We start from the raw sequence: 23,305 nt of genomic DNA, 5'->3' as shown, positions 1-23,305 counted from the left end.
GGGTACTCAGTAGATCCTTTAAATCTGGAAACACCTGTTTCTGGGATATCTTCTATTACATCCTAAATAATTTTATCCCTACTGTTAGCTTTATTCTCTTTAGCCTTCTGTTACTGAGGTGTTGGAGCTTTTGCTCTGATCTTTTCGTTCTCTTACCCTTTTCTCCTGTTGTCTCCCAATCTCTTGTCCCACTGTCTAAAAGACTTTTTTTCACTGCCTAAAAGACTTTTTTTTACTTTATCTTTAAAACTGTATATTAAATAATTTATGATTTACTTGTTAAATTTTAGGATCTGGTTGTGATTTTTACTTTTTCTTTCTTTTTTTGATGGCACCATGTGACATGCAGGACCCTAGTTCCCTGACTAGGGGAACATTGCCCTCTGCAGTGGAAGCGTGGATTCTTAACTGTGGATCAAGTTCTTAAGTGTGGATTCCATTGGACTGCCAAGGAAGTCACCAGGATCCAATTCTTTTTATCTGATTGCTTCTTATAATATCCTACAAGATACCATCTTTTGCAGAAGTGATACTATTCTAATGTCTGAAGATAGGCTTCTTAGTTTTCTTTCTTTTCCTCCCTTATCTTCATTTCCCCCAGGTTTGTTTCATGTATGTGTTTATGTGCTTGATGTTTGGTTGGTCAGCCTAACGTTGGAGAGTGTTTCAGGAATGTTTGGTGATTTCTAACCATTCATTTTAAAAGAAAGACTCTAATAAGCTGATTGGAGGTCTGTGTGTGGGACTGTCAATCATAAGGTCATCACATCACCAGTCAGCCTTTTGTTGATATTTATGCGAAGTATGGAAGCGTTTTCTCTGCGGCCATTAAGTTTCCCAAGGGAAGAATCCTGCCTACTGATGTGCTGGGCAGTAGGCATTCCGGGAGTGCCAGTTAAGTCTCTGACCAGGGACATCCCCTAGTCCCCCTTTTTCTAGCCCTGTGCTCCCTCCTAGTCTCTGCTGGTGGCCCCCTGTCTGGAATCTCAGTTCATTTTCTCTGTTGATTGGAGGGGGAGCGGGCAGGTAGGGGAACGGGCAGCTGGAGCAGTGCTAAGTCATCTGGCTATGTGAGGTAGCAATGATGACCTGTGGGTCCCACAACCAAATATCAAGCTTTTCAGCTCTCCTGCTGTGTTCAGTCCTCACCTCATCTGTGACTTTTGCAGCTCTAGCTGCTCACGGTGCCCTGCTTATCAGGGTTCTGTGATAGATCAGCTCCTTTCCCATCCGTTAACATTCTCCAGCTATAGTCTGTGTCCTAAAAACAGGTTAAAATCTCTTTTTCACACTTGTTGGGACACTTCAAGTGCAAGTAAGAAAAAACCTTGCTTACTAACCACTTCAGTAATTAGGAAATTTCTTACTGCTGGTGACAGGAAGTCCAGAGGTGAAAGGGCACCAGTCCCCAGAGATCAGGGTTTGGCTGTCCTTCTCTGCCCTTTTATTCCACCCTCTTCAATCTTTTGGCTCCATCTTCAAAGTCTGTAGCAAGATGGCTGCAGCACATCCAGAAGAAACAAGATCCAGATGAAGATGGAAACCAGCTTTTCTTTGCAAAGAAAAATCTTTTTTAGTGGCATTGAGGACCTTGTGGTGCAGCCATCACTACCATGCATCTCCAGAACTTTTTCATCATTCAGTCCTGAAACTCTGTACCATTAAACACTTAAGTCCCCATTCCCAGCACCTGGTATAACCACCGTTCTACTTTCTGCCTTGAACTTCACTGTTCTAGATACCTTGTTTAAGTGGAATCATACAGTAGTTGTCTTTTGTGACTGGCTTATTTCACTTAGTGTAATGTCTTCAAGGTTCATCCGTGCTGTAGCATATACCAGAATTTCCTTCCCTTTTGAGACTTAACTAATATTCCATTGTGTGGATATACCATGTTTTATTTATCCATTCATCTATCAATTTTTTTTCCACCTTTGTGGCTTTGTTTTTATGTGACTGTGCTTTGGGGATCTGGTTGGAACTCAGGTATTTGACACCTAGAAAGATTTCAAAACAACACAGTGTCCAAGGTGAAAATGAGGGAGAGAAGAGAGGTATGTGAGTAAAAGCCCCTTCATGTTACTTGAAGGGGTAGCTTTCAAAACAGAATGCAGAAAACCTTTCTCTGTTTTTTTTGAAGATCCTGAGGATTTCCCTGGCAGTCCAGTGGTTAACACTTTGCCTTCCAATGCAGGAACTCTGGGTTCATTCCCTGGTCATGCAGGAGCTAAGATTCCCACCCACCTGCCTCACAGCCAAAAAACCAAAACGTAAAACAGAAGCAATATTGTAACAAATTCAATAAAGTCTTTAACAATGGTCCACATTAAAAAAAAAAATCCTGATTTTTTTTTTTTCTTCTCTAAAACTTCTTTTTCTCCCTGATCAATCAAAACAACTAACAACTAGCTATGACCATTCTTCTGACTCTTCTCCTAATGCGGAGGTGTGTTTTCTTTTGTTCACTGCTTAGAAAGCCTTGATACTGCCTCTTACTGTGACACTGCTTTTCTATAAGCTTAGCCATGACTGGGGTGAGATCTGTTGGATTGTTTATACACATGGAATTAATTCACTCCTTCATTGAGAAACATATTTCTTCAACACCTACTGTTGAGTCAGCCATGCCAATCTGTGGGTCTAGTGGCTTGTCAAAAATTAAATGGAAACATTCACCCTCAGAAGATACAATTAAACTCCATATGACTTGATATTAAAAAACAGGCTTGGCTTCCAGTGAGGAAATTGTGGTCCTATCTGGGACAAAACATTTTTTCATGTAGGTATGGTAACAATGTCATAAAGTCGTAGTTCAGTAGCTCTGTTTGTAAGGCTGTCTTTCATCATCACTGACATTTTGTTGACTGATTTGAGCTTGTTTATCCGGTTGATCTTCCCATCGCGGTCTGCTTTCAGAGAGAAGCAACTGCAGGGCAAGTGTAAATTCCTTACATGCAAATGAATGAATAGTTGTCACTGAATTCATAGATGACTAGTTTTAAGTTGAATTAATTCTCTGCCACACGAGTTTGTTTTTTGTATTTTCTGTTCCGCTTACCCTGTTGGAGTTTTCCCTGGTGCCGGCATTCAGGCAGGGCAGTCTCAGCTCCACCCGATCGCGTAGAGAGCTGGCTGCTGCCTCCCCTCTCAGCCTGAAATTTCTCCTTGTGCAGGTCTGTCATCGACCTGCCTTCCTAATGTATCGGGAAGGCTAATCGCTCTGATTCTGAGCTCCGTGAAACTGGTTGGGTCTCTTTCCCTCAGAAAAGTTTATTCTGTTTGCTTTCTCTTGCCCTTAGACCATCATCTGCAAATAGCATAAGCAGCAGCACGTCTTCAAATCACAGTGGCTACACTCCGGAACCCCCTCTGCCCCCTGTTGGAGGTGACCTCGCCAGCCGACTGTCAAGTGATGAAGGGGAGATGGATGGAACCGATGAATCCGAGAAGTTATTAGACTGTCATTTCTCCACCCACCACCCCAGACCTCTTGCGGTAGGCCTCCTTCTGTTTCCATCCAGGCATTTCTTTCTCCCTGTGCTATGTGGTGTTCAGGGGGCTATGTCCTCCGATAGCACCCTTCCTAAGCAGAGGCCTCCAGGACAGTGTTTTTTTGAAAGGGCTTTCCCTGAGGTTGAGTGATTGCCTTAGAAATCCCCTTGAATATCACAGAAGGAAAGGTAAGGGCACCCAGCTGATCATAATCCTTTAAACACCTGAGTATTTATGGTGCACCTTGAAGTGATAATGCTTGAGAAACGGTGTTCATAGAAGAGCACTGGGGAGCTGACCTTCCTGCCTTGCCCATCTGAAAGGCAGCCTCTGATTTCAAGAATCAGTCTGGCTCACCTGCTTTGGGAACCGTCTGTCTGAGCAATGTGCCAGGTGCCAGCCCTGGCTGGTTTTCTTCCCTGTTGGTTCTGAGTTATATTGTTCTTAGTAGGTGTGACCATATGGCACAAAACTCGTGTGTGTGTGTGTGTGTGTGTGTGTGTGTGTGTGTGTGTGTGTGTGTGTGTGTAGGAAAGAAGGAAGCATTTCATGTCAGCATGATAGCAGGTTAATGAAAAGGTCAGTTTCTCCCCAGTTCCTTGGAAGAGTCCACTTTAACAATTCCGAAGATCGTTGAAATCCAGGTGGGAGGTATAAGGAAGCATCAGCTGGAAGCTTGTTTGTGTTGGCCCTCTGAGCACTTAAAAAAGGAATGCCTGGTGCTACCATCAACAGACCTCGTTTCGGGGAGGCCAGAAACATGGGACCCTATAGCTCCTTTGCTCTGGTCCCAGCATGAAGCCTTCAAGGTTAGCTCTGACTGTCCCGGGATCGCATGGACTGTGTAGGTGAAATCAACCCTGCATCAAGAGAGGGACTCCCTCCCCACTTCTACCGGTGTGCTCATTAACAGCTTGAGACTTAACCTCTTGGCTAGTATAGAAACAGGGACAGTTAAGAATGCCTCTGTCAGTAATAGAAAACTCAACTCATACTGATTATGCACATCAACCATTTACTTGTCTCATATAGCAAGAATTCTAGAGGTGAGTGGTTCCAGGCTTGTTTCTGCATCTCTTCAATGTCATATTGCTGAGGGAGAATTCCCCAACCCTTTTTGCCTGTCATGCACGGTTTGGATATGTTGGCTCCAGCTCCAATGTCACATCTTCACCAAGTCGCATTCTACAAAGTGGGGAAAGGGACCAACAGGAAGGGAGTCTTCCTCTAAGATGCTCTTATGTCATTTCTTAGGGAAGAAGATGTTCCTATGAGCCCTCCCAGCAGACCTTCCCTTCCACCCACCAGAAGTAGGTCACATGCCCACCCCTATACCAATCAGTGGCAGAGGATAGGCTTGTAGGAACACAGGATGGGGCTTCCTATTTGGTTCAGTGGTAAAGAAAATGCTTGCCAATGCAGGAAATGCGGGTTTGATCCCTGGGTCAGGAACATCCCCTGGAGAAGGAAATGCTAACCCATTCCAGTGTTTTTACCTGGAGAATCCCATGGACAGAGGAGCCTGGCAGGCTACAGTCCATGGGGTCGCAAAGAGTCGGACATGACTTAGCAACTAAAACAGCACACAGGATGATCCCAGCCATGATTCATCCCAGGGTTCTGGGAAGAAACCCACCTTTCCTGCTCACTGCTCCATGCCAGATATCGGAACAAAAACATGGTTCTCTTAGCCAGGAAAAAACAGGGAGAGCTAGGGGTGAGATGGCAGTTGATGAGCTTGGCAACTAGTAGAGTCTGCCACAGTGGCCCATGCCTCAAGGAGCTACAGCCCTGCCTGGGGCACCATATGCGATCAAGAACAGGAGCCTCTGGGGCGCTGAGCCTTGCATCTCTATCGAACTAGAGACATAGGTAGCACAGACAGTTAAGAGGCCTCCAGCTTCCAAGTCTGAAAGTGAGACAGGGCTCTCTACCAGAAGGCCAGACTCTGGAGCACATCAAGATCTCTGTCCAAATGACATGATGCCAAGCTACAGTGGATTAGCTCAACTCGGAGCCTGGCAGATTTGTGTGCCCTTCATGTTTTGCTGATTTAAATGGAAAGGCCATGGATTTGTTTCTTTGCTTTGTCCTTTCTTTCATGGCCAACTGATACATTAAATCAGTTTTTGTAATGAACCCTCGTTTGGGGTGTCTTTAGCAAGGAGACGAAGGAAGAAAAGATGTCTGGACCTGGACCAGTGCCTATATTCTGTTGGGGACCAGCTTCCATGTGGGAGAACTCCCTTTGTATGTTTTCTGGCTTGGCCAGTAAGCACTTAATGTGCGGAAAAGAGTTTTTCATCAGGAATACCAGATTTGATGGGTGGCAAGATTTTAGTGCAACCCCTGCCCACCGACCCCCAAACATAAGCAGAAACAAAACAAAGGGAAGGTCTTGCATTTCCTCCTGAGAACTGTTCCAAAGACTGGTTCCAGGAAGCGTTTGTGGAATGAGTGCCAGCCCAGCACTGTGTCTGGGACGGAGGCCAGGGAGCTGCCGGGAGAGGCCTGGGGGAGGGAGAGGAGCTGCATTTGAGTTATAGAGTCACTTGCAAACTTGCCTGAGCTCTGACCAGCCAAATGTCACCTTCTTGCATTTCTGTCTGCTGGCCTTCTGGGTGTCCTAACATCATCACCAAATGACATTTATTAACCGTCTAACTGCTCATGTTTCAGCCCTGTGTTCAAAGTGTGAGTTCACTCTGAACACTTTGTGTAGGACCTTATCTCTATAGTCCATCCTTTAGCCTAAATCCCTACTAGCCTCATACTGAGGAGTAAGAAGGAGTGGGGGTCTGTGGCCTTTAGACACTTGCAGTCATCAAGACCGCCACAGAAGCATTCAGTGTCACACAGAACAGCCACATAGCTGTTCCCAGGTGGAAGGTACTGAAGTGTGTATAGGGGTTTGTGGGAGTTCAGAGTGGCAAGGTAAGTCAGAGAAAGGTGACTGGAAGGTGAGTCTTCGTTCAGGCTCTGAGGGAGGGGAGAACTGGACACAGCCCAGAGAAGCAGCAGCAGAGAGCTCAGCGGCAGTGGCCATGTCCCAGGCAGCCTGGCAGTGCTAATGGGAGGGGAGATGAGGCTGACACCAGGAGAGGAAGGGGTTCAGCCCAGCTGGAAGGGAAGTGGCTCTGTTGACAACAGATGGGAAAGGTATGATCTGTCAACAGGAGAACCTTAGAACCAGCTGTTGCCATTCCTGTGATGGGAAGCAGGGGAGCCCAGCTTCCTTGAGAAGATGGCTGATATGACCGGCCCATGGTGCTGAAAAAGTGTCCTGGCTACTGTTGCTGTTGGTTTGTTTATTTTTTCAACTGAAAGTGCTGGCTCAGTCCCCGGGATGGAGAAGGTAACCCTCAGTGCCACAGACGATTGAATGTCACTATTGTTGACTCACCCTGTGAGGTTCTGCAGAAAATCTGGGAGCTCACACAGAAATATTTTTGGCTTCGGTACTATTTGCTTCTTTATTTTGAGGAAAACTATACCCCTGTGTGTTTTTATGTAAATGTTATTTGTCTCTGTGTGGCTTGTATTAGCGTATTAACCTGTAATCCAAGTTTAAAATGTGGTTTTTTCCCCTCACAGTTTTGCTCATTTGGGAGTCGCCTCATGGGACGAGGGTACTATGTGTTTGATAGAAGATGGGATCGTTTTCGAGTCGCACTAAACTCCATGGTAGAAAAACACTTGAATTCACAGATGTGGAAGTAAGTAAGCAGTTTTTGTGCAATATGAGATTTGAGCTGCCCCACAACCCTCTGAGCCCAGTTTTCTAAATGAATGTCCCTAGTTGGCTTTTTTATTGAATGAAATGATTCTGAAATCAGAATTCATGATCAATTCCTGAACGTCAGCCCCTCTTGGTGGCTTGCCTGTAGTTTTTCAGAGACAACTACGATGTGTGGTATGTTTTATCTTCTTTGGAGATGACTTTTGTGTTGGTAATCTTCTAACTAAATGGAAAGGTATTAGATAAGACCTTGTTTATTTAACAGTGTTAAAGGGCCTTTTTTGCCGTAACTAAGACTATCTAATGATATTAAGAATATCCTTCTGTTTGTAATGTTAATGCTAGATATGGATACTGAAACTTTCGTAATCGTTATTGACCAATTTGTAATTGTTTAATGTCCTATGAAAAACTACACAGCGTGGCCAACAGGGCAGATCCAGGACCATGTTGCCAAGTTGGTTAAGCTTGTCTTTGGCCCTTCCCACCTCCCTAGGACTCTCTCCTCACCTCTCTACATACTTTTCTGTACCCCAAACTGAACTTATGTTCCATTTCTCTATGGTCTTTTTATTCTCCAACACCTCTCTGTATTTACATTTTAATAGATTTATAAAAAGGGAAAAAGCCTTCTTGACTTAGGGAAATACAATGCTGTTGTACAGAGTGACACGCTAGGTCCTCTCAAAGCACAGCACCTAAGGAACTGCCATTCTGGACACTTGGTAATGCCAGGCTGACCCCCTGGTGATCTCCAGCCCCCCTGCTCCTGCAAAGGTGAGCTTTTAAGATCTCATAATCTGTAGAATCGTGGATTCCTCAGCTCTAGGCCCAGACAGTCCAGGAAAGCCAACATCGAACCCTTCAGCCTGCTCAGCGAAGCCCACGAAAGGCTGGGAAGGCATTCCCGAGAAACAGTACTAGGTACTAGGGTAGGATGGGAAGAGCATTCGAAACCTGCCTGCTCCCAGGTCGCCTCCTCTCTCCCAGTGATGGCCCCTCAGCCCCTATTCACCACGACACCCTGAGAGCTTCCAGAACATCTAGAAGCAAGCCCCACCGAGCATGCTGTAAGCTCTCCGAGCAGACTTAGGACGACACACTGACACTTCCTGTGAAGTAGGAAAGGGCCACAAGAGAAGCTGATGGTTTCTTCTCACTTAAGTGACTGCCCAGTGTGTCTCAAGGGCACCCATTTTCTACCTGTGTCCTTTCTGAGCGGCACCCGACGGGCTGCATGCGGGGTTCCCATATTCCTGGTGTCGGGTGACTGAACCCTGTGCGCGGGTCCCCCAGCATGGCAGCTGGCCCTGGTGACCTGCAGCTCTGTGCTCTCCTGTGTTGTGGAAGTGTTAGTCCCGGACACGTGGAAGGAATGTGTTGATCTGTATTTCGCTGCCTGGTGTCCTGTCAGCTCAAGTCCATATTCCTTTCCTCCTCAGGCACAGAAACCCGAGCCACAGGGCATCAGGTCCCTCCCCCCTTTTCAGGACTTGCCTAACAAATCTGCTGTCACTGAGCAACATTGGGGCTGCCTGGGTGTCAACTCTGGAGAGCGTAGCACCCCGCTGCCCTCTCAACCTCGCTGCCCAAACCCCAGGCCCCGACGGGCCCGAACCTGGAGGGATGGCAGCCGATGGGGGCGTGGAAGACATTAGGAAGAAAAGGAACGGCCAAGACTCTTTTTTCTTTAACAAGCATTTAACTCTGCATCAGGAGACGCCAACACAGTATTCTCTTTCAGCCAGGTCAGCATCTGGATCTCCGTGCCAGCCGGCAGGGGAGGATGGGCACTGTAATTTATTCGCATCTGGGGGCTTTTGTATGGGACTTCCCTAGGCCAGCGTGCAAAGCTGCAACTGGGACACAGCCCACCAAGCTGAAATCCACTGCCATTTGGCACCTGAAAAGCACATGAACTGTCTAGCGTGGGGGAAGCGGTTCCCAGGGACAGTGAGCTGCCACATGCCCCTCACCCTGCTTTGCCCCCTGCCCCTTTGCCCCTCCTGCCTCTGCTGTCCACTTAAGATGAGTGGGGGGAGGAAGGGAAGAAGTAGGAAGTATGCAGAAAAATAGCACCCATCCCAGTGCTGAGTGTCAGCCAGGACTGTCAGCAGGCTGAGGACTTCAGCTCTGGTCAGCACAGGCTGAAACCTCAGTGTAGACTCTGTAATGGGGAAATACCGGATCAGGACGCTCAGATGGATCCCGCTTATGGTCATCGACTGGGGCCCTGTCTAAATGAGCCATCTGGTATTTGTAAATAACTTTTTATTACAAGTAACTGCCAGAACCCTGCCCATATGGACTCCTACCCATATTTTAGCTGGTACAAAACTTGAGTGAAGGAAAGATTGAGTGGGATGCCTGGAGAACCACAGGAGGTGGCAGCCAGCAGAGATGATGTGGTGTGCGGACATTGCACCCTCTGAGAAATGGGCCCTGGTGCTGTTAGAGAGGGGTGGTGCAGTGCCAGACAGTTCTAAGGGTGTGTTTAGGCCTTTCTCATCTGATTTATGGGAGTCCTTGGCTGGCATGCTTTGTTGTATTGCTGCTGAGAATTCATCCGCTCACCCATCCACCATCCACCCATCCATCCATTCATTCAGTCATTCATTCATTGCAACAAGTACTATTAATGGAGCCCTTGTTTAGTGTTGACAGCATCTTTTCCCCTCTTTAGGCTTGAGAGAAAATAGGTTTTTCAAACACCATTATGGCCACTCTGAGTTTGGCAACATTTTTCTCCTATATTGGATCTCAGTCTGATGATTTCGAGGACACTGCACTTGTGTATTCAAGGATCCCCCTGGATTCCACCCTAGAGATGGACGCCATGGGCCTCACCAAATTGCAGGCAGAAAACGGAATCCTCGGAGAGTGCAGGGCTAGGAGAGGCATGTCCTCCTCAGCAGGGCCTCTTTCCAGAGTTCCCTGCCTTGTCCTGCTGCTGAAGGGAGGCACTGTCTCACACCTGCCCGCCTTCAAGTGCTGCTTTCCAAGAGGCAGAGCTAGTTCCTAATTTCTGGGGAGCCCCAGCTACATGGAAAATGACTTCCAGTAGAAACAGGGAGGGGTGAGCAAGGTGAGAAACAGGAAAGAACCTGTTTGAAAATACGCACCTGGCTCCTGAGATGAGTTTCCTCTCTCTTGAGGTCTGTATCCTTTCCTGAAAAGTCAGACATGGTGACCCCGAACCCCCATGCTCCTCCTGGTCCCCAGAGTAGTAGCAACATGAACCAAGGCAACAGCTTGGAAGAAGAAACTGTTTCCATCATGAGTCAAAAGATGGAGTTTGTGGGGAGACTCCCAGGGCGACCCTCTACCTGGTGCTGGCCTGGGCTCCACAGAGTGTAGGAGGCAGAGAGTTTTTTTCCCAGGTACCCCCACTCCAGCTTTCAGGAAGGACCCCCCATTCATGTGTTCTCCTGCATTTACTTTCAGAACAAACTAGAAATTCCTGATCCCCTTCTCTGGATCTGTAAGGATTCCTCTACCTTCCCTACTTCTTAACCCGGGGACAGGAAGACCTGCTGAAGAACAGCCATACCCCAGTGATAGCTCCTGAGTGAGTGGGGAGGCAGAGCAAGGTGAAGAGGAACAAATGTAGAAGTGCCTCTCTACAGGGTAACCAGAGACTGTAGACAGCACATGCAGGGGCAGACTGGCCTGTGAGGAGAGGGGTGACTCCAGTCAAGAGCAGGGTGTGGAGGCTGGGAGGGGCAGAGGCTGCAGGGGCACGGGGGGATGCTCTGGCCCCCATGTGCAGGTGGCACAGCCCCGTCCTCACCCTTCTTCAAGCCAGGACCTAAGTGTGAAATGACCACCTCTCATTAAAAATCACCTTCATCACTGCCAGGGGCAAGAAAACAGGGGGATACTGTGGGGGCAATTTCTATTCTAATTAACATTCGCCTTTTATTCGGGAACCCAAATCAGCCATTATCCAATAGCCAAGCATGGAGAAAAGGATCTGAAAACCTGAAAGTGATTAAAACTAGCTTGCCGGATGTTGCAATGGGGGGAAACCATAGGGAAGGGCCATAAATCAGATTCCGCCATCCTTCAAGGCTTCATTTTCCATAGTCTGGTTTCCACCAGGGTTTTCTCTGTAGCCCTGATGCTCACACTTAATCGAGCTTCTGGAGCAATGCGAAGCCTATTTCTCACTGTTTCTCTTTCACTCTTCTCTCACGTTTAGGAAGATCCCTCCTGCGGCAGATAGCCCCATGCCCTCGCCAGCAGCCCACCTCACCACCCCTGTTCCAGCATCCGTTTTACAGCCTTTCAGCAACCCCAGTGCTGTGTATCTTCCTTCAGCTCCCATCAGCTCGAGACTCACCTCTTCTTACATAATGACATCAGCCATGCTCTCAAATGCAGCTTTTGTGACATCGCCGGACCCGAGCGCCCTCATGTCACACACCACAGCTTTCCCTCATGTGGCCGCAACCCTCAGCATCATGGACTCAACCTTCAAGGCCCCACCCGCCGTGTCCCCGATACCAGCCGTCATCGCTTCCCCATCCCACAAGCCATCCAAAACCAAAACCAGCAAATCCTCAAAAGTCAAAGACCTGTCCGCCCGTAGCGACGAGTCTCCAAGTAACAAAAAGAGGAAGCCGCAGTCTTCGACTTCCTCCTCTTCCTCCTCATTACCCCTGCAGACATCCCTCGCCTCCCCATTGTCAGGGCCCCACAAAAAGAACTGTGTTTTGAATGCCAGTTCTGCTTTGAACTCCTATCAGGCGGCCCCTCCCTATAACAGTCTGTCTGTGCACAACTCAAACAATGGGGTGAGCCCACTCAGTGCCAAACTGGAGCCCTCAGGACGGACCTCGCTGCCTGGCGGCCCCACGGACCTAGTGAGACACGTGGGCTCTGGGGGCGGCAGCAGTGACTCCTGTCCCCTCTCTGTGCCCACCCTTGCAGGGGACCTCTCTCTGGCCTCACACAATGCTGTGTCTTCTCTGCCCCTCTCTTTTGACAAATCAGAAGGAAAAAAGCGTAAGAACTCAAGTTCTAGTAGCAAAGCCTGTAAAATCACTAAAATGCCTGGAATGAATAGCGTTCACAGAAAGAACCCGCCCAGCCTTCTTGCTCCGGTGCCCGATCCCGTTAACAGCACCTCCTCTCGGCAGGTAAGGGGCCCGTCCTTCCAGGAGCCTCCTGGCACTGCCCAGGGAGGGGGGGTTGGGGAACCGGGCAGCGCCCCCTCCCCCCACCCCTGTTTAGCCAAGTGGTCCAAACAGGTGGCCCAGACAGGTAACACAAGCATGAGTCCCCTCCTTGATCTCCGTCTAGGTGATTCCACCCCTTGCTCTGAGAGAAGTTTATGTAACAGACACTTTGTACAGTATCCACTACGTGCTAGGTGCTGTTCCGAGTCCTGTATGAGTATCACCTCATTTAATCCTCACAATAGCCCAGCACAGTTGACGCTGTTGTAATCACCACTTTATAGATGAGCAGACTAAGGCACAGAGAGATTCTGAGCTCCCCACCTCGCTCTATTGTCAGTCTGGATGATTTCACTGAAGAGTTCTGTTGCCAAGCAGTTTGATCTATTGGCATCCCCTTAGGAAGAACCCGGGGCCTAGCAGGATACATAATGACCTGGGTCCCACCTGGTGGGGTGGGGTGCTGTGCTTCTCACTTTACCAGGCTCCCTACTCCTAAGATAACTCTTTACTTCCTGAAGCAACACTGCAGCTCACACCACCTGGCACAGAAGTGTTCCAGGCCACTACACACAGATGAGGGTGTCGTGAGGGAAGCTTGGGGGAATGGGATGTGGTCCATGAAGAACACATGTTTTTTCCCTGGAGCCCTGTTCTCATCCTCAAGTCTCCCCATTCTTCTCTGGCCAGGATTGCTGTTTAGGAAACCCTCCCGCCCAACTCCGGTGTCATTTGTGTGTAGAGGAAGGAGCACAGGTAGGGAGGGGCTGCCTGGGGCCTCTGCGAGCTGAGTCCAGTGGGAGGGACCTCGCAGGACAGTGTGCATGGACTGTACCAGCAGCCCCAGGCTGACAGAATTCAACGGGCTCCAGCCCTGCCTGGGAGTGAGGGTTTTGGAGGCATGCGAGGCAGTTGTTTAAAAGATGTTTTCATGGTTTTCATCATCTTTGTGTGAGACTTGTTAAAACCTCATGAAGAGAAACTCTTGAGGGGGATTCACAAGACACAAGCAAACATGGGAGAAAAGCAATTTTGGATCTCAAGGGCCAGACAAGCTGCAACCCAAGGCCACGTTTGCAAGGGGTACATAGGTCCTCTCATTAGGGCCCAGACAATTGCACTCATCTGCAGTTGCAGGGATGCTGAGGAGAGGGACCAGAACCCACCGGGCACCCCCACCCTGAAACTAATAACTGCTCGCCCATGCCACCTCCAGGTCTCAGGATGGAGGGCAGATCCAGGGCTTCTTAAACTTGAATGTGCACATGAATCACCAGGGGATTCTCAATAAAGTGCACATTCTGAATCCACAGGTCTGGGGTGGATCCTGAGAGTCTGCATTTCTAACAGACACCAGGCAGTGCTGCTGCACTGGTGTGCTGGCCACAAACTGAGCAGCAAGGCTATAGTGCCACCTGTTTTCAATGAAGTTCTAGCAGCTAACTTTTACTTAATGGCCTGGGCTCTGGTCCAAGCCCTTCATATATTCATTTAATCTTCACCTGTTATTACCCCCATTTTACAGATAAGTAAACCAAGCACAGGAAGGTTAAATAATGTGCCCAAAGTCACACAGTGAGTAAGTTAGGGCTGGGATTTACACCCAGGCGGTTTGCCTCTGGAGTCTGGACTTTTCATCTCTGTCTCTATTGATGGAGTACCTCTGTATGGGTGGAGTGCCTCTGTCTTGAGTAAATGTGGCACTGTTGATTCTTTGATGCAGGACCATATGAAATGTTTTGTAAGCACGCTGAATTAGTCAAAACCAGTGGTGAAAGGAGCAGACAAGCCTCCATCAGATAGAGTGCTCATCAGGAGGGAAATCAAAAAGAGTGGATGAATGTAATGGCTGCCTTGGAGCTAGTCAATGTTGGTTCTCTATTGCAGCTGATGTCTGGGTGCTTGTCACCAGGCCATTAAGAAAAGGCTTTGTCCAGGGTCACCACCGGTGATTTCCAGGTGTTGGGGAAAGCCCTTCGGGAAGCCCTTGGGGAAATCTTAGGCCTTTGGAATCTCTTAGGAGACTGGGCAAGACGTGGCATGAGGGTGAGAAATTCAAGGTAAAATATGCTTTGGGGACCAATAGGGGATCTATTTAATTGTATCTGGTAGTTGTAAGGCCCCAGAATTTGCCACGGAGATACTAAATTGAACAAAAAAACAAGACTGCGAAGGTAAGGCAGGTGTCTATGAAAAGGCGAGTAGCGCGGAGCTCCTCCCCTGAGGGCGCCGCCCACCGCGAGCACGACGGCCACGCCCACACGCCCCGGGGGGAAGTTAGGAAGGCCTGGGCTTAAGCTGTGCCTCTTGCCGTATTTCTTAACGACGTGGAGTGTGCTGGGAAAACTTAGAAAAGACGCAGGTATTCATTCTCAGCCAGTCCAACGGAGTCTGGGCCTGAGACGAGATGGGTCAGGAACTGCAGTCATAGGTGGGAAAACTGGGCATCCTCCAGAAAACTTGCAGTCTGCACATCTGGGAAACGGCTTGAGAGTTCCCCTCAGTTTTCCCTCTGGGATGAGGGGCGTGGTGGAGGCCCCCTGAAACATCCCGTTTTCTCTGACGTTTAAGGTGGAAACACGAGTTCCACACCACAGGAGGAGGGCCTGCGAGGTGCCATGAAGCCTCCTCCTCTCCCCTCGCGACTCGTAGTATCCGGGAGTCTGTCCCCAGCTGACGCCCGTGTCTGAGGAAGGCTTCACTGGTGTCTTTCAGGTTGGGAAAAATAGCAGCCTAGCTTTGTCACAATCCAGTCCTTCAAGCATATCCAGCCCAGGACACAGCCGACCGGTAAGTTACTGGGGGGGCAGAAGTCCATAGGGTCTTCAGCAGGGTGGAAAGAACGTGGGCTGTGGGGTCAGACCCTGGTTCACATCTCATCTCCGGTTAAGAAAATGGCTGCCCGGAGTCTAAAACTAGGCCTTCTGGTAATTGGTTGTGTGCCTTTGGGCAAGTTACCTCATTTCTCTGTGCTTGAGTTTCCTCGTCTGTAAGATGGGCTCATTATGACCCCTATCTCATGTGGCTTTTGTGAGGATTAAATTAATTTATTGACATAAAGCCTCTACAAAATGCCTGAGCCCTAACACACAAATGCTAGCTTTTACTGTTAGCTGCTAATGCTGCTGCTGCTAAGTCGCTTCAGTCGTGTCCGACTCTGTGCAACCCCATAGACGACAGCCCACCAGGCTTCCCCGTCCCTGGGATTCTCCAGGCAAGAACACTGTAGTGGGTTGCCATTTCCTTCTCCAATGCATGAAAGTGAAGAGTGAAAGTGAAGTCGATCAGTTGTGTCTGAGTCTTCACGACCCCATGGACTGCAGCCTACCTATCTACCCATGGGATTTTCCAGGCAAGAGTACTGGAGTGGGTTGCCATTGCCTTCTCCATTTACTGTTAGCAGTTGCATGATGTTGGGCGGATTACTTCTCTGAGTCTCAGGTTTTTCATATGTTAAATGGCAAAATCGACACCTACCTTCTGAGGTCGCTGTGAAAGTTAAATAAGATGCTGTTGACTAACAAGCCTTACTCTTGGCAGACATTGGTCAGCACTTTCTCGAGGCTTCTGATGAGCTGTAGCTATGTGGTTTCAGGATGTGGTTTCATGGTGGAACTGTTCAGGGTAGATTTAAGAGGTTTTTTTTTTTTTTTATAAACTTGAGGTGTGTAAACAGTGTAGATGTGATTTTCTCCAGTGGAGTGTGTGCACGTCCTGGGGAGGCCAGGAAGGGTTGTACATGATGGGAAAAAATATGTGTATGGCTATTACATTGTCTTAAAAGTGCCATATGTGTCAGATACAAAATTACAGTGTTTTTCTGTACTTTGGCCTTTGGTCTTTCCCCACAAACCTTGGGTGGAGTGTGGGTGAAGGTTAATAGGGAACAGTTTTGTATCCTCAGATCAGGGAGTGCATCTCCACCAGTTTGAGTCACTTGTGGTGGGGTTTGCACTGAGCACCTGCAGCCCATCCTTTGTGCTAGGGTGAAGGAAGGGCTCCAGGAATCTGCCTGTTGATAGCAGGCCTCCTGAACGGGTTGCAAGGTGTGCCTGGAGACTCCACTTTGACCCTTCGCAGGCACCTGTGCCTTCACCAGCTCCAGGCACACCAGCTGGAAACCCACAGCGGGGTTTAACAGACAGCCTAACTGAATGTAGCAATAACACCAACACCTCTCTTTTGTTGAGCTCTTCCTCTGTAGATGCTGTGCTCTGCCCCTCACATACGTTACATACGTTTCAACCTTTTAACAAACTGGTCATGTTGGGGACAAAATGTCATTTTGCAGATGAAGGTGAAGGAACTTGAACCAAACCTATATATTCAAAGCCTTTATGCCTAACCCAGCACTATACTTCTTCCTTGGGTAATTCTCCATGCTCTCTGGGGGTTAGTTAGGAAAAGATGGACAGAAAAACAAAACAAAAATGAAGACAGATCAGCTATCCTGGTCCTCCCTCCTGGAGAGGAGCCCCGTTAATCTCCAGGATTTGTTCCTGTGCTTTCCTCCACAGCTGGGATCTTTGTGGCTACCTTCCATTTACCGAGTCCTTTACTTCAGTCACCTCATTTGCTCATCACAGCTGGCTTTTGCTGAATGCAGGAAGTGGCATGGTGTCCTTTTTATTATAGATGAGGAAATGAGGCTATCTTTTTGAACTCTTGTAGGTAACCCCAAATGTATGTTTTTGAAACAAGCTTTTTCTTTTTTCTTTTCTTTCCTAGAAGAACACAAACAGAACGGGCAGGATAAGGACTCTTCCATAACAAGACTCTGAAGCCAATTCCAAACCAATGCCTGGCCACGGGATCCCACCCCAGCCAGAAGAGGGAGGGGAGTGGGCAGTGGGGGAGAGTCTGTTTCCTGTGCCCTACCTGTGGCTCTGGCCTTTCTTCTTTTTTTAATTGACCAATTTTTAGTTTTGAGGAAAAAAAGGCAAAAGAACGTGAATTTGAGATTTACAGAAAACAAGTACCAGTGTTTTGTTTCCGTTCTTTCATTTGCCATGTGTATACCTTCTTCCAAGTTTGGAGTCACTCATCTAGCTTCTGATGCTGCTACTGCATCATTTTGCTCCAGCCACAAGAGCAGACATTGCAGAATGTCTGTTCCTGGTTGGCCTCATCTGAAACTCTTGAACTTGAGCACGTTCAGTGCTCCTTTCCTTGGGTTCTTCCATCTTTCCCTCCCGTCCCGTCCTGCCTGCCACTCTCTGGGTCCCCACTGGCCATCAGAGGAACAGGCTCTCGTATCTCCCCTCTGGACAGCGTGTTGATGGGGGAGGAGCTTTGCTGGGGAGCAGCCTGTGTTTGGGGAGCAGAGAGCTGGAGGGCGGGCCAAGTGTCCCCATCAGGTTTCTAGGGAAGCAGAATAGCAGGAACCAGATGCAAAGTTGAGAACAGCAGCATTTAATGATGGGGCTCACTCAGTACCACTGTGCAGCTGTGCAGCTCACAGATGTACTGGGTTAGGGACAGGGGCAGGAACAGACCTACAGGGTTGCAGGAAGAATGGTGTGGGGGTAGGAAAAGACATCCTCAAAAGATGGTGGAAATTGGGTAACTGTGATCATCTGAGCTTGTTAGGCCTCCATGCTACACAATCCCTCCCAGAGCACCGTGTCCAAGGGCACAAAGCCGAGCAAGTCACTGGGGGGAAGAATTCCAGGGAAAGGGGCACAAGCCCTCAGGAAGCCACTCAGGAGGAGGAACGGTACCCAGGGCTGTGGAAGTTCTCAAGCTGCCCTCTGGGGTTTGACGAGGAGAAAAGCAGGGCCAGAAGAAAGGGCTTGAGGGAAAACTGCTATGGAGGGTTAATTGCCAAACCCCTGTTGAGAATAAATACTAGCATTGCCCACCCACCACGATGCCCTTGGCCAGAGGCCCCCATTCCAACAAGCCACCCAGGAAAGAATGGTAAGGCCACCACTTATGGAGAAGAGCCAGAAGGGAGAAGCCAGAGGCCTGCAGCTACAAAACTGTTCACACTGGAGTTCTGAAAGAAACAATACCATAAGCTCTAATTGGGAATTGTAATCAGGAAAGGAATTCCCCATATAAAAATAGGTGTTCTGTGCTATGAATCATGTAACTTTGTGTACAGTATAATGGAAGAGATACTAGGAGTTTTTGCTTCATCCGTAAGTCAGATATGAATGCCAGTTTTGCCGCTGGATGTAAACCCTCATCCCTACCCTAAAGTTTTCTTTCCCATTCCCTCCAAACCCAAAGATCAGACTACTGTTAAATTTCACCATATGATTGGATTTTGCAAAGACGGGAGGCAAACGGAGTGATTTGCATCAATGGAATTGCACTGACAGTGTTTCTTAATAGGATTACTAAAGTTTTTAATATAAAATGATTTTTTTAAAAATCAGGAGTTGATATTAGGTACTAGGACATTAGTTCAGATGAATTCATTTTTATTTCTACAGTGTTAAAAGTGCACTTATATGCTGGTTTATTTCCATCTTGGGAAAAAAAGACTGCAAATTGAAGGGAAGATTGTTACTTTTTCTTTTTAAAAAAAAAAAGGTTAAGGCAGATTTTAAGACTTATAAATGTTTAAGAAATTATAAACAAGGTTAGACCCTTTGAAAAAAGTTTAGAAGATATTCTTAAAGTAAATTTTTATAGTGTTAATTTTGTAATAATTTATGTTTTACTATATTACAGAGCTAACTGACCAGAATAGTTTCAGAAACAATATGAAACTTAGGAAAGTTGAAGCAATGTTTATATTTTTAAAATGTTCTTTGAATTATGTTTTTATTGTACATTTCTTCAGACTGAAAAGTATGTACATATCTTTGTTATTTTTGCACAATTTTCGTCTTGTTCAGTTTTAGAAGTCTGTTGTTTTTTTTTTAAATAATTTATTTTGAGTTGTAATACTTGCAGGAGTGAAAACAAAAAAATCTCAGCAACAAAATAACCCTCTGATTTACAAACTCTTACACTCAAGAGGGAAAACAAAGGTTGAGAGATTAAGTGGCTGCTTCTGAGAAATAATGTCTCGACAGGGACTAAAGGAGCAATTCAATGGATTTTAAACATTTTAGCTCTCTACATCTTGAATTGCAAGCTGGAATAAAGAGGCTCCCCACTGAATGCTGCTTACTTGGTGAAAGACTGGCTCTGACCAAGGTGAGGACATTTCTGGAAACTGAGCAAAAAGGGAAAACCCACGGTGTTTCTTCCTTCACAGTCAGCTACAGGTTTACTTTATAATGATGTATTCAAAACTCACAGCTTGAAAAATGGAATGCAAATAAAAGGTTTTCTTTCAGTTTGTTTGGATGGAGTTCAACTGGACCAGCCTATAAAGCATTATTGGGGGAATATCCTTTGGGTACTTCTGTTCTGCACACCCCACTCAGCCCTCTCTCCTAGCCCCTTGACTGCACACACCCCCATCTGCCTGAAGATCTTGTGACTTGTCGCCAGCCATAGAGGCTCGAAAGCTCTGGTTGTTAAAGCGTAACGCAATGCATAGACCTGTCAGCCATAAAAAAAAAAGCGACCTGGATAACTTGTATGCCTTCTTTTGTATCAATGTACCAATTGTAAATAATGCTGATCAACCTTTGTAGAGAATAGTTTATACAGCATATTCTATTATTGCTGATTCTCAGTGAACTCTTGTTTTAAAAAAGGAAAAAAAGAAATTTTCTATTTACACCTTCTATTTTGTTATGCTGTCAGCCCATGGCACTTTAACAAAACTCTGTGGGTTTTATGTAGCTGGTCAGTCATGGGGTATATTCAATAACTGTTGTTGCACAGAGGAGAATTTGCACCTGCTCATTTGTCCTTTCCTACTACCAATTTTAGAACCTTTTCCAGAAATTTTGAAGAAAGCATGTCCAAACATTCTAAACAAATACCACACTTGTGGAGTGGGTTTCTTTTCTATGATCCATATTTTGTAACACTAAGTATTTTCCTTCTTTGTCCCGCACCTTTATGTATTAGCACTATCAGATAGAATTCATTCCATGCCTGTGATATTGTAAGCAGAATAAATGTCTAAAGTAGGTGTAAATAGTAAATTCTATGGCTTACAGTTTTAAAAAGGAAAGAACAAACATGTATCTATTGATACTGCCGTGGTGCAGCACCAGGCCTGGAGACATTCTCCAGTGAGCGATTGTATTTTTTTTTTTTGCTTTTGCTTTTTTTTTTTTTTTTTTTTTGTAACATGGCTTTGTAAATAAAATAATTTATATGTTTGTAAATCAATGTCTTTGGGTTTTCATAAAATGTAAATTTAGGGTATTGCTTTTTATTCTTCTGGGTGTATGTGTCCTCACCAGACGAGCCTTCCTGCTAGAACCCACATTTAAGGTGTAGAAGAGAGTTCATTCAACAGATATTTATGGAGCATCCCTTTTGTGGCTGCCTCTGAGCTAGGCACTCTGCTCAGTGATGAGAAACAGATACAGACCCAGATGCTTTCTGAAGGCACCCAGGTAGGGCAGACGGTACATAAATACATGATGGAATGCCTAATTACTGATTGTGGCAAATGGTAGAAAGATTTGAGTTCTATGATAGAGAATAACAGGAGAAACCAATGTAAAATGGATTGAGGGGGTGGTTTGCAATCAGGGAGTTGCCTGTGAGAAAGTGAGCTGAAAGACGGTGTCAGGGAGATAATCCCAGGCAGAGCTGGGCCACAGTGGGAAAAGTCTGGTAGATTCTTGAAGACTAAGGAAGACAGAACAGGGAAAGGGGTGGGCAGAGCAAGGAAAGGATGCACAGAAGGTGTGGCAAGGTCACAAAAGGCCTCATAGTTTAGATTTCTGTGCTCAGTTCAATGGGAATCCTTTGAAGGGTTTTACATAAGGGCATGATGTGATCTGATCTGTTGAAGGATCTCTAACTGCTGTGTAGAGAATCCATCAGAAGTTGTTGCAAGATACCCAGTGAGACATTGTGTTCATGTGGTTCCAGAATGGTGACAGTATATACTAAAAAAAGTGAATGGATTCAAGATCCATTTTACATGTTAAATTGATGAGACGTGCTTAGGAATTGGATGTAAGAGTAAGGAAAAGAATGACTCCCAGGTTTCTGGTAGAGCAATTGTATTGGGTGGAGATGCCATTTCTTCAGAAGTAGAAAACCAGAGGAAGAACAGGATTTGGGGAGGGGGCAAAAGAAACATTTCATGGAAATAAAGAATTATGTTTTGCATGTTTACGTTTGTTCATGTGTGATATTACCATGGAACCGCTAAGCTGCTGTGTCAAGAAGGCATGAGATATACATGACGGGAGCTTTCAGCAGGGGTAAGCTGGAGGCATCAATCTGGGAATCTTTGTTATATAGATGATATTTAGAGCCACAGGTATATGTGTGATTACTTGAGAGAATGTAGGGGAAAAAGAGCAGGCATTTAGAGGTTAGGTGGGAACAGAAAAGCTCACAAAGAACCCAAAGAGGAAGCACTCACAAAGAGAAGAGAGAGAACCCAACAGGTAGTAGTTCCCTGGAAGCTAGGGCTATAGGATGCTTCACGCGAGGAAGAGTCAGCTGAGTTTACTGTTGGAAAAGGAAGAGAGAGACGGTATTGAGTCTGAGGTACTGCAACATGGAGGTCATTGGGGACTATTAATCTAGGTCTGTCATAACAAATTGCTATAACTTGGTGGCCTAAAAGAACATGAATTCTTTCTCTCAGAGTTCTGATGACCAGCAGTTCAAAATCAAGCAGGGTTGCACTCCCTCAAAGGCTGTGGGGGAAATTCCTTCCCAGCCTCTTCTGGTTTCTAGCGATGGCTTACAATCCTTGGCATTCCTTGGCTTGTAGACTCATCAATCCCATCTGTGCCTCCTTCACATGGCTTTCTGCTCTATTCTCCTGGGTTTCAAGTTCCCTATGGCCTTTCTCTTATAAGGACATCTGTCCATGGACTTAAGGCTCACCCTAAATCCTAGATGATATCCTCTCAAGATACCTAACATAGTTACATCATTTTCCAAATAATTCATACTCAACATGTTCTAAGGGTTACAACTTGGACATAGAGTGATCATAGCAAAGCAGGTATGATGAAGTGGAAGTGTCAGGGGACTGAAGGAAATTCAGTTGTGTAGACAAGTCTTAAGAAGGTTAAAAGGCACAAGGGAGTGTTTAGATTTTGTTTCTTTTTGTTTCTTGTGTTTTTCAAAGTAGAAGGGTCCAGATTGTGATTCATATGCTGCTGAGGCTGGGACAATAGAAGGGAGAGGTTGAAGAAGCAGAAAAAAGAGGTGATTTTTTTTTAAGATTTTTTTGATGTGGAGCATTTTCCAAAGTCATGGAATTTGTTACAATACTGCTTCTGTTTCTAGTTTTTGTTTTTTGGCCACAAGGCATGTGGGATTCCAGCTCCCTAAAAGGGAGTCAAATCCACACCCCCTGCATTGGAAGGTGAAGTCTTAACCACTGAACTGCCAGGGAAGTTCCAATTTTTTTTTTTAAAGGGACATTTTTGAAAAGGCAAGAGGAAAGTGAATTTGAACATATGTGGAGGTATTAGCTTTTGTGGTGCACAAAGATCAGCCAAGGCATATTACAAATTTTAAGAGCTTATCTGTGCAAAAATGGGATTCGAGTCAGGCAGTGCCAAACCAGAAGTGGTTAGGAGCTCCACCAACAGGAGCTGGGGAGAGATTTTTATAAAGAAAGGGTGGAAGGAAAGTATTGATTGGCTATAGCTTAAAGCCTTGTTGGCTATTTGTGATTGATTGTCCCTAGCATTTTGATTTTGTAACCTTGAGACATTTACAGACTTAGGTACTGATTTGCTTACATAGGCCCCTAGGGCATTAGAGCATCTCAGTCTAATGGCCTCTTTGTTTAATTAATTTAACAGTAGTCAGGGGGACACTTCCTCCAGGG

The 23,305-nt window shown here is 46.4% G+C and overlaps 1 protein-coding gene across 14 annotated transcripts in view; it reads left to right on the top strand.

The window, feature by feature from the left end:
• Nucleotides 1–23,305, top strand: part of ATXN7L1 (ataxin 7 like 1) — a 264,507-nt gene that overhangs the window by 235,762 nt on the left and 5,440 nt on the right. For 7 of the 14 annotated variants that reach the window (XM_061413935.1, XM_061413941.1, XM_061413946.1 and 4 more), the window contains 7 exons: nt 3,300–3,495; nt 7,087–7,208; nt 8,674–8,979; nt 11,433–12,372; nt 13,102–13,167; nt 15,127–15,201; nt 17,140–20,658. In XM_061413935.1, the coding sequence (XP_061269919.1) occupies nt 3,300–3,495; nt 7,087–7,208; nt 8,674–8,979; nt 11,433–12,372; nt 13,102–13,167; nt 15,127–15,201; nt 17,140–17,181 (1,747 nt within the window). In that variant the 3' untranslated portion in view covers nt 17,182–20,658. Of the gene's footprint in view, nt 1–3,299; nt 3,496–7,086; nt 7,209–8,673; nt 8,980–11,432; nt 12,373–13,101; nt 13,168–15,126; nt 15,202–17,139; nt 20,659–23,305 lie in introns of those variants that run through there. The other 7 variants (XM_061413936.1, XM_061413937.1, XM_061413943.1 and 4 more) reach the window with 7 other exon arrangements.

Source organism: Bos javanicus, chromosome 4, assembly GCF_032452875.1.
Source record: "Bos javanicus breed banteng chromosome 4, ARS-OSU_banteng_1.0, whole genome shotgun sequence".
In the NCBI taxonomy this organism is placed as follows: Eukaryota; Metazoa; Chordata; class Mammalia; order Artiodactyla; family Bovidae; genus Bos; species Bos javanicus.
This window is presented reverse-complemented; position numbering and strand designations above follow the sequence as displayed.